This window comes from Podarcis tiliguerta (assembly GCF_965153285.1).
Source record: "Podarcis tiliguerta genome assembly, chromosome: 12".
Classification (NCBI taxonomy): domain Eukaryota; kingdom Metazoa; phylum Chordata; class Lepidosauria; order Squamata; family Lacertidae; genus Podarcis; species Podarcis tiliguerta.
In genome coordinates this window covers 7,151,005-7,162,519 of record NC_139545.1, presented here as the reverse complement: position 1 = coordinate 7,162,519, position 11,515 = coordinate 7,151,005, and the positions used below count along the sequence as shown (strand labels likewise).

The window sequence follows — 11,515 nt, the reverse complement described above, 5'->3', positions numbered from 1 at the left end:
GGCTGGCAGAGACTACATCCCCCAGCGTGCTTTGCGTCTCCTAGAACGCAGCTGCCGTGCCGTTTCTGCTCTCTCAGCGCCTTTCTCGGACGGCAGGAGGGGGCGGGGTCGGCGTTGGTTGCTGAGGCGCTATGACAACGGGAGCAAAAATGGCGGCGGGCAGAGCTGGCTAGGGAGTACCTGAGGCGTTCTTCCCCCGCGCGCCCCGTATACCAACAGACACCCCCCATTCCTTCCTTGTAATAACAGCTTCTGCTTGGGGTAGTCCTCCCGCTCCCCTATCCATCTCTCTCTCTCTCTTTATTTGCGTCTTTGCTTATTTCCCTCATGGGTCCCGTTAGCATCCTCCTTCCCCAAAGGTAGCGCCGCGAGAGGGTGCTTGTGACAAGGACGTCGGCGCCCTGTCTCGGCCCCCCTGACAGGCAAACGGCGCTCTTGCGGCCCGTGAGGGAGTCTCGGGATGAGGCGCTCGCCTTAATGCGCACCCGGCTCCCTGCTGTGGATCTGCGGGAGGAGGGCGCAGGTGAGGAGAAGAAAAGGGTTTCCCAATGTTGGGAAAAGTCAGGTAAGTTAACGCCCTACATCCTTTCAAATGTGTTTGGAGGAGTGTTGTGTTTTCGTTACTGTTACGTATTTTGTGTTTTTATCTTGTGTGTTTATGCCGTGAACCAGCCCTGAGATCTTCAGTTGAAGGGCAATATACAAATTCAATGAATAATAGTAATAATCAAGTAAATAACATGAGCACGATCTCGTGTCTTGTACAGTGGTACCTCGGGTTACATACGCTTCAGGTTACATACGTTTCAGGTTACAGACTCCGCTAACCCAGAAATAGTACCTCGGGTTAAGAACTTTGCTTCAGGTTGAGAACAGAAATCGTGCTCCGGTGGCGAGGCGGCAGCAGGAGGCCCCATTAGCTAAAGTGGTGATTCAGGTTAAGAACAGTTTCAGGTTAAGAACGGAACTCTGGAACGAATTAAGTACTTAACCTGAGGTACCAGTGTACTGTGCAAAGTAGAAGATCTGCTGTTGGAGACATTACACAGCCTTGCCCTGTGCACTTTTTCTCAGAGATGCTGCCAATCTCACTTCCCAAGGTAGGAAGTGTGCATAAAGGCTACAGCCTTGCAACCCATTGAGTGTGTCCAGGTGAGCTCATAAGTAACAGTGCATAGGACTGCCGCCTTAAGGTTGCGGTTCTGTGTACACTTTCCTGCAAATTTGTCCCATGGAACTCAGTGCAAATTCTCAGTACAAATGCTTTGGGTTGGGCTGCAGGGATAAATAAGCATAATGGCAACAAAACTCATGCACGGGAAAGAAGATATACCTGTGTGTACTATTTCTACCACACCAGGGTCTAGGGAATACCTCTACGTGGTGGACATTGCTGTTTCATTCAGAATGTTCAGGACATTAACTGCAAACTGAGCAATTTCCTAAAAGGTTTTTGCATTCTTTTGAGACAAGTGATATGTTAGCTGTATTTGCCTAGGGACATTAGATCTTTCCAATGTGCAATAAGAGTATTGAAGAAGCTGGCAAACTGTGTTTTTAGCATGCACTGCTGTAAATACTTGCATTAATATGTGTAACCTAGTGTTGCTAAGCTAAGGCAAGGATTACTGAATCTCTAGCCTCTTTTCCTTTACTGCGTTCCAGTTAACTGCAGGCAGGTATTAGTGCAACCTATTTGTGTCTGACTGGATTCAGTTCCTTAGCTTGTGTCATAAGGGCAATTCAAGGCGATTAAAGTAGAGGAATAAATGCCTGCCTGTATATCGCTTCATTCCTATTTCATCATTGCCATGATGCTCCTCTCCACTCCTATTCACTGTCAGTCAGCATTCCATGGGTACTGAGCCCACTCAATCCTCATTGGATTGTCTGTGGGTTTGTCCCCACCCCATCTTTTCTCATAAAGATCTTTTGTATTTCTGCAAACATTGGGATTCTCCCAGTCTTACATATTCCTCCCTCTCATGGATGTGTGACTTCATTTATGTACTATTTTGGCTACATAAGCAATGGCACTCACAGCCTGAACACTGGAAATAGAGGGAATGGCGATTATTTATTATATAGCACCATTGGTGTACATATGCTAAGCTCCAAATTGCTCTGTGCTTGAGCAGAACACACACCTTTGGATAATATGTTGCTGATTTGCCTTTCCAAATCAGCCCTTTTATATCATGTTGAGTCCTGTTCCAGAGTGGCCATCAACCTTCAGGAACAGCCTTGCAAGACCACAGTGGGAAAGTTCTGTTGCATAAATTGAGCTTCACACATGGCTCTATGGATACTGTGATTAAAGAATGACATAGAAATATTAGCAGCTCCTGCTGGGTTTTTTTCTGTTTGTTTGTCCCAGGTGATTTTGAAGGAAATTTCAATTGTACAAGATAGATTGTTCTACTAGTCTGTTTGAGAGATTAATGTACATTATTATAGCTTATTCTACCCAACTGCAGTGGTCACTGTTCCATGGGCAGCAGAGTGCCCATTGTTTGCTTTGATCATACTGTCATTAAACTTCTCATTTAATAAATAAGAATAAAGCGACTAGTTGTTAACATTTAGTGGTGTATATTGTTAGATTTTGGTGTGTATATTTGCTGTATGTGGCCATGATTTATAATTCCTTCACCCCCTGAATGCGCACAGGCTTCTAATTCCCGCCCACCTGCCTGCATCTATAGTGTATCTCAAATTGCTTTTGAAGCCCCCTTTGGAATGTGAAATTAGGTGGATTTTACATCACCTTGTTTTCCCCCCTCTCACCTTGTTTCCCCCCTCCTCTCACTAGGGCTGAAGGAGAATGTCTTTATTTAAAGCCCGTGACTGGTGGTCTACAGTGGTGGGCAACAAAGAAGAATTTGATCAAGGATGCTTATGTGTTGCAAATGTTGACAATAGCAGCAGTGGACAAGGTAAACGGACTAAAATTATTGTGAACCTCTACACAGAGGCTGTACTCCCAAGCATATTTAGTGGGAAACACTTTCTGTTAAGCTTAAAAAGGTTTAATTTTGAGATGTGCTTAGAATTGAGATTTAATTCTGGAACTCTAAATGCAACTTGATGCTGTCCATGCTTACATGGAAGTTCCACAGACTTCAGTAGAGCTTCTTCCCATTGCATTGCAACCTTAAAGCTCCATCCTGTGTAGAAATAATGAGTCACCACATTTTCAGTTGTGTAAGCTTCACTTAGTATTTGAATATGTTTGTTTTTCAGATAAAATAATTGTGGGCAGTTATACAGGGTTCCTTAGAATCTACAATCCCCATCCTATAAAACCTGGAGATGCTGTGCAGGCTGAAGATTTGCTCTTGGAAGTGCAGTTACCTGAGCCAATACTTCAAGTGGAAGTAGGAAAATTTGTTTCGTAAGTAAACAGTCAGTGTTGCTGCTAATGATCTTATTAATTGGGAAACTCTGAGTTTATCATTGGAGTCAATTTACTCTCTAAGGATTGACCTGGTTTATTTTATGAAGTGCCTTGGGGTTATATTGGAACAATTATATATATAGAATCAAAATATGGATTTTGGCACATTTGGGTTTTTTTGAGTTGTCCTTCTGTGGCATTTTCCCAATCCTCAAGGTCATTATATCTGAACCATGTATAATACTTATCTTTTAAATTAATTATGGTATGTATATGCAACTTTTGAGGCAAACTTCATAAAGCAGTTTAAATAGCTTTGTTACAAATAGGCTACTAAAGACAGGCTACCAAAAAACAACATTTTTTTAAAAAAAACTAGATCCTCCTCTATGGTACAAGATGGTTTTTAGGTAACCCAGTGGTGGTAGTTTAAAGATACAGAAGCTACTTCAACTGGAACACCAGGATCTAGATGAAGGGCAGCTGTCTGAAAAACCATGACACTTAAAATTTCCAGATGCCCTCATCTGGAGGGCAGTTTAAATATTAAAATAATTGATGACAATAATAAATAAGTGCTGAAGGAAGCATAATGTAATTAATAGAGGCCAGTTTGCAAGCAAGCTCTCTCTTTTTTCAGTCTTTTCAAAGAATATTGCATGTTTGCCATTGCTGTCTACAACTGGGTACTTGTTTGATTACTGTAGAGCTGTCCCTTGTGTCCTCTGTCTTCTTGTAGAAAGGCAACTGTCTTGCATGCATATCATAAAAGGATAAGTGAGAATTTTATTTCTAATACTTGTGAAGACAATATATATTTTAAAGGTTTCTAATAATTTGACAGGCATAAACATGCAAATACAAACATGTCAAAAAGATTGAGTGTAAAAACTCTTTCATGTTTGCTATATAGCACAGGTTCTTAACCAAAGTTTACTAGAATTGTTGCTAGTTTATTAGCCTCAGAGTAATGTACTTTTCTTAACATTTGACTCATATTTTCTATTCTTTTCCTCCTTTGCAGTGGTATAGAACTGTTACATCTGGCTGTATTACACCCTAAAAAATTGTGTGTATATGCTGTCTCAGGTAAAAAAGGGGGGCTCTTCAGATTATGGTGACAACTTTTTCTCTTTCTCTATTCTCTGTACAAGTAAAAAATTGCATATTCCGATCTGCTAATACCAAGTTAATTTTGAAATTATAAAAAGGTGTATAGTATGGGATTGGTCCTCGCCCATTTTGTCTCTTTGTATCTATGCTACTGAAAAGTAACTTTCGTCAAATAAATACAAAGTAATAAAAACAAACTAGGTAAAATCAATAGTTAAAATACATCAAAACACATTTAGAACCAGCAATTAAAATACGTACAGTTTGCTCTGACAGCAACCCAGTGATTCAGCATCCTATGCACACCATAGTTTTCCAGAGGCATGTCTGAAGCGATGAAAGGTATAAAACCTAGAAAAGGGCCATAAACAGGATGGCCCAAGCTCACCAAGGAATTTGGTTTGAGGCTTGAAAGAGAATATAACTGGAGAACATAATAGGGGAGTCCTGGCAATGAGGAATAAAGCTTGAGGATGTATTTGCTTAGTCTTTTTTTTTATTTAACAGAGCAGTAACTATGACAATGAATAGCATGCAAGTCTTTTTAAATGAACAACTCACTTACTAGTAAATGACAGTATTTTAGCGGTTCTGTAGGCTTCCAGGTTTGCTTTCCTTATTTGGCAGAGGCCAGTGCCATAAGTAGCAAATATATATCTTAACCACGAGAACTGCAGCACCAGCAAGAAAGCTTAGTCTTGTGGAAGGCTGCAATATATAAAAATGATAATAAAATATAAATTCATGTCAGACAGATGAGTTCCAAAATAATGAATATAGTACAGTAATAATATATGTTGAGGTTATGTTTTCACCATGGGCATGCCAAATGACTGGTAAACAGATGTGCTCTCCTGTCTTGACAGAGTGTGGTGATGAGGGTAGAAGAACAGAGATTCCTTAATGTCAAAATGTTGGCATTGCAATTAACATATTGTGTGAGGGAAATGTATCTCACTTTGCTTAGGTCATTTGATATGTATATACGCTTTGAAATGCCATCCTGTTAAATATTAGACAGGTGCTGTCTTTGCTGTCTTTTTGGCTTCTCCTGAAGAGCTTCCTTGTCCCGGAAGCCTCTTAAGTAAAGACCTTTCCCAGTCTGCATCTGTATTGAATTTGTTTTTATATATTTTAATTGTTATATTGTTTGTGTTTGCCGCCCTGGGCTCCTTTGGGAGCAAGGGCAGGATATACATTTGATAATAAATCAAATAATAGGTATAGCATTCTGACATGCTCCAAATATGACTTTTTTACAGTGTAAGGTATAACTCAATGGAATCTTGATCCTAACATAATTATCATTATTAAAACAATAGTCTACAATTGCAATATAACCACAGCACAATATCTACTTAACACAGGAATTGGAAAATCCTACATATATGATACCTTCTCTATATTTAATAGGAAGCCTGGGAAACATTGACCATGGGAACCAATATCAGCTAAAGCGTATGTACGAACACAATCTTCAGAGAACAGCCTGCAACATGACTTACGGGCCATTTGGAGGCATAAAAGGTAAATTCTTTATTATTATTGGTCTACTTTATGTTATCTGTAGAACTCATATGTAATTTTGGCAAAATGCAGATTCTTCCTGATTTTGACTGTTTTAGGAGGCAGAATCAAGGACATCTTATGACAAAGTGATTAACGCTGCAATCCTAACGCCACGTATCTGGGAGTAAGTCCCATTGAATTCAGCAGAACTTCTTTATGAATAGGCTTAGTTAGGATTGCACTGTGAATTATGAGACTAGTGCCTCCTTACTACGTACAAAGGATGATGCTGTTTGCCTATCTTGTGGTCATATTTCCTTAGAGGTAGAATATATTTTTTTAAAACTACAGTGGTACCTCAGGTTACATACGCTTCAGGTTGCATACGCTTCAGATTACAGACTCCACTAACCCAGAAATAGTGCTTCAGGTTAAGAACTTTGCTTCATGAATAAACATTCACAATTTTTTTACTGATAAGAATAAGCTAAACAGTTGGAGGATCTATACAACTCTGTAACATGCGGAAAATAGCATTATTGGAGAAACCAAAGACTGGAACTGAGGGAAGTCGGGGGGTGGGGTGGGGGGATGGGTTTTATGGGGGGAGGAAAAATGGGGAAATAAGGATATGTTTTTGGAAAATATGTTTTGTTATAATTTTGAATAAAATTTATTGGAAAAAAAAGAACTTTGCTTCAGGATGAGAACAGAAATCGTGCTCCAGCGGCGTGGCAGCAGCAGAAGTCCCCATTAGCTAAAGTGGTGCTTCAGGTTAAGAACAGTTTCAGGTTAAGTACGGACCTCCGGAACGAATTAAGTACTTAACCCGAGGTACCACTGTATAAGAGCAGCCACATTTGCTACAATATGTGAGAGTGAATCAGTTCTTCTGATACATTGTTAACATGTGAGGATGAGTGCACTAGCTCTGCCCCCCTGCCATCATTCTCCACAAATTGTAAGGTGAGCTTCTAAAGTGGAGAGTCTCCTGTACTTGTTTTTTGGCCATAATATGATCCTTTCATGTTAATATTAGTTGTACAGCAAGAAGCCTGCTTCTGACTACATAAGGTAGAATATGAATTACAGTTTTACGTGATGTGCATTAACAAATTTAACTACTAGAGGTCTCTGATGTGTTTCAGCCAGAATTGAAATGAAATAAAAATGTTTAAAAATATATTATAGCCCCTTGTTTCAGTCATAGGCAATGAATGTACAGGAAAGCGCACATCTCCTTGTGAACAGTGCCAGAATAATCAGGACTGGTTCAGGAGTTCATAGTTGGCATTTTAGTGTCTCAAATAGTGTCAGGACCAACACATGTGGCAGGACGCACATTGAATCTGGTTTTCTGTACAGAGTTTGGGAATGGATGATCTGTGGGTGAGCTAGAAATGTCTCAGTTGGCCTAATCAGTTTTGACTCTACGACTGCATAAGCTGCACAGGGGTGGAAGATCCCTTAACATGGTCCGTCTCAGGAGGCAGATGGATTAAGATGATTTTCTGATGATCATCTTTTGATAATTCCCTGCTGACTTGGTCAACAACCCTGCCCCATTAGGTCCTTCTGAAGTCCTGGTCTCCACCTGGAATGAGGGGATGGCCTATCAATATGATCACTTTATGCGTTTATACAATTTTTTATACTGCTTAATATAATAAAAATCTCTGAGCAGTTTATATAAAAATACAGCAGCATTCAATAAAATGTCTTAAACTGGATAAAAAGAAAACATAACTTCATATCACAAACAAAACTGAGCAGCATACTTTATATATAAACTAACAAAAATAGTAAACATGTATTTTTAATGACTGTTTAAAGGTAATTTCTGCCTCTGTCTCATGAATTACCCAAGGGACAGCATTCCAGAGTGTGAATGCTGTCACCAAGAATGTTTTCATCAAGCGACAATCCACTGGTTGGCAAACCAGCGGGTCTCCTCAGGTCTTAAACATTGCCTTGGTTTGTACTGGGGGAGGCAATCTGCCAGGTATCTTGGTCTCAGGTTGTCCACGGCTGTAAATTTCAATGATGATACAGTGAACTTGGCTTGGTAGTTAGAACCCCTTGCAGATCTTTCAACACTTGCCACAACATGCGGAATGCCGGGCAGCCTTCCTGCTTAATTTTGCCTTAGTTGTAGCTTCCATACCTGGTAAAAGGGTTCCACACATGCAGTTCATTATGGTGGTCTAATCATGAGGTTAGCAATGTATGGACCACTGTGGCAAAGCTATCCTTGTTCAAGAATGGTTGTAGCTGTTGCACAAACTAAAGTTGATACTAAGTACTCGGAGCCACTGAGGTCACCTGTGAGGTCTTGTCAGGAGAGGCCATGTCGTCCCTGGACCATTTCCTGGATGAGAAACAAGCTGAGGTTGAATCCTGGCAAGACAGAGGCATTGTGGGGGAGTGGTTCCCATGTCTAAGAAATTTGACAGTTGCCAAACTTGGATGGAGTTGCATTCCATCTGAAGGAGCAGCTTCAGAATTTGGGGGTGCTTATGGATCCAGCTCTGTCACTGGAAGCTCAGGTAGCATAATAAATAATACACAATAAAACAAAACAAAAAGGAAAGCCAATAACCCCCTCCCCGAAATATGTCATAAAAGTTGCCTCTCTTTTTGTTATGGCATTGCTGTAGCCATTTTCTTTCTTATCTTGCAACTGAGGCTTAATGCCAAAATCAAGAATTTTGGAGAATAGAAAAACCAGCTCTGTGCTGTTGTACATTCTCAATATAACATCTGGTGTAAATAACTAGGTTGTAAGTACCATACAAGGATTAGTTAAACCAATTCCTTGTGCTCTGCCAGCATATTCATACAGGATCTGTACTCTAGCTATGCAGACTTCATTTCTTATGACTAGGTATTCCTTTAGTCATAATTAGTGATTAATTTGCTTTTATAATATACGTTACACTCGATACGGGTTTTGTTGCACCAGCTATAGGATTTAATGTGATGAAAATAATTTGTCAAGCAACACCACAGCGGAGATCTTTAGTGATCCCAGATTTATGAATGATTCATACTGGTGATTTGTCATCATTGAGTGGACTTCAAACTTGCTAAATTTGTGTCGGGCAGTAGCTCTATCACATGTTGATTTTTTAATATGAAACTATGATCCACGGCAAGATAATAGTAAAATGTTACGGTCGATCAGTCAATTGTGAGAATCAATCAAGTATCTTTGGCCGCTCCATGCTAAAGGTCCGCATCAGATGATGCATATAAAATAGCAGGCAAAGCATGGTATACGAGGTACAGCTGGATGTGTCAGGGCTCTGTTCTCCCCTTAATCTGCCCATTGCCATGGCACATTGTAACAAGGGGACAAGCTGGGGTTTTGTTATTTCAGAAAGTGAATATTGAATGGGATGTAGCATTTTTATGGTTCCTCTGAAAAATCTTAACACAAGTAGCATTGTAAGGATCACAAGGACTGTTACGCTATTAAAAATATATATAACCGCTCCCAGAATTACACATCTGTTTTATGTTAATCCATGGATCCAGCAAAACAAAAGAGAAATAATAAAAACAATTGTATTTTTAAAACAGTAGAAAAAAGTTACAAGGGGAAGAAAGGCTATAGAAAAGCCAGCTTTTCTCAGCCAAATGTCTGAATCCATTTTACTTTTATTATAGTTCAGCCTGGAGGCAAAGCATGTTTCAGACTTACAACAAAGAAGGTGCTATGAGGAAGAATTCTTCTTAATAACAAAGTACTACATATGTAAAAACCATGCAGCTTTGTAACAGGAAACTTATAAGAGTGGTAGACTGGGGGTTTACTTTTCCACAATTTTGCAAGGGTGGTTTTTATTAGGTGCTAGTCCAGAAAAAAATATTATCATCTAAGCTTTATGTTGCAAGTTTAAGTGTATCTTTTACTTCTATTTAAATTAGACAGAGATATAAATTTGGTCTATGATTTATCAACTACTTCTTTGCAGAATGGCACTTAACCCTTAATGTAAACAGCTTTTAAACATTGTCTGCTGAGAAATAACAACGGCCCATTGTGTCTTGGGTTTGTGCATACCCTCCATTTCATCTCATCCTGCCCAACCAGAGGTGAGTAGAAGCTTCCACTGCTGGTTTGTAACAAACTGCAGTTTCTCATTTAGTCCATATACTGAAAATGTAGTTGTTACAAACTGTGAATGGAAGCTTCCAATCTCATCCCCTTCAGTGCAGCAGGTTGCGAATATTGCTTTCAGTGATTGTTAGCAGGGCATGGTCTCCATTTTGTTCCAAGAAACAAATTCAGAGGAAAATTACTGTTTTAAAACTCAGTTTTGTTCTGGAGTACTGTCTTTTTTGTATTTAGTGGAATCTTCGAAAAGCTTTAAGGAGGTTTCTTTTCTTTTAAGTACAATACTAGCTGCTGTGTTGTGATTATACTTTTAGACACAAATATTTCATGTAACTTTGCCCTAAGAATGTCATACAGTCATACCTCGGTTTGCGAACATGATCCGTGCGGGAGGCACGTTCGCAGCCTGAGGAGCTGCGTCTCTGCACGCGCGTGATGCAATTCGGCACTTCTGTGCATGCGCGTGACGCCATTTTGAGTTTCTGCGCATGCGCGAGCGCCGAAACCCAGAAGTAACGTGTTCCTGTACTTCCTGCAGCGTTCGTAACCCGAGGTATGACTGTATTGGACATTTTCTAGCAACGCACCACCTTTAGAACTCTGATAGTTCTGATAAAACTCCTCTGTGCTGTGGAGTTTTATGGAATCTTCTGTGCAATGTGTCTGTGGCAGGAGAGGGAGTAATAGGTTGGTTTGATCAGGATCTGGGATTCTAGAGGAACCTGAACTGCTTACTTGTCCCATTGTTATCAGTCATTATAAAGTACAGCAAAACAATGAATTGAACTTTTGAACCACACAAATGTACTTTTGGAAATCTGCATTATGTTTCTGGTTGCACATTTTAAAAAGTTTTGTTCTGACTCCACTTACCTCGCATCTATCATCAAGGCAGTTGTGGGCAAAGCATGGAGTTGGACCTTCATCTCTAGACTCATTCCTGCCCTGTGTGTGCCAAGATGGAGGAACTGTCATAGGGAGCGAGGCGGGGCCAGAGATTAGCAAAGAGATGCTGGGCATATGTGGGCTGAGTTATGGAGTGGGAAAGGGCTGAAATGAAGGGTGCAGGAGAAGGGCAATGAAAACTATTCCCCACCCAAACCATGTTATCCTATGATCCTTTTAACAGAGGCGAATTTATTCCTGCATTACTGCGGGTTGGACTAGATAACCCTTGGGGTCCCTTTCAACCCTACAGTTGTATGATTCTGTGATTTAGGGGAGCGTGAACAGTCTACCCACGCTGGGCGTGGAGCCAAGAGGGTAGCGCAGAGGGTGCTGCAACAGTCACAAACAATGGAAGGTGAGAGGTGGGGGATGCTGAATTTTGGAAGCACAGAGTCCGTCACTGTTTTTAGATAAATGAACACAAGTTC

General features: G+C 40.3%; 1 protein-coding gene across 7 annotated transcripts in view; it reads left to right on the top strand.

The window, feature by feature from the left end:
• Window positions 1-14: 14 nt before the first annotated feature.
• The window catches only part of BBS9 (Bardet-Biedl syndrome 9), a 228,402-nt gene continuing 216,901 nt past the window's right edge, over window positions 15-11,515 (top strand). For 4 of the 7 annotated variants that reach the window (XR_014503855.1, XM_083407022.1, XM_083407021.1 and 1 more), the window contains exons 1-5: window positions 15-565; window positions 2,813-2,936; window positions 3,244-3,394; window positions 4,422-4,486; window positions 5,924-6,037. Coding sequence is in view for 5 of the 7 variants with exons in the window: in XM_083407022.1 (XP_083263148.1) it covers window positions 2,825-2,936; window positions 3,244-3,394; window positions 4,422-4,486; window positions 5,924-6,037 (442 nt within the window). In the remaining 2 variants the exon portion in view is untranslated. Of the gene's footprint in view, window positions 566-1,507; window positions 1,676-2,812; window positions 2,937-3,243; window positions 3,395-4,421; window positions 4,487-5,923; window positions 6,038-11,515 lie in introns of those variants that run through there. The other 3 variants (XR_014503856.1, XM_083407023.1, XM_083407020.1) reach the window with 2 other exon arrangements.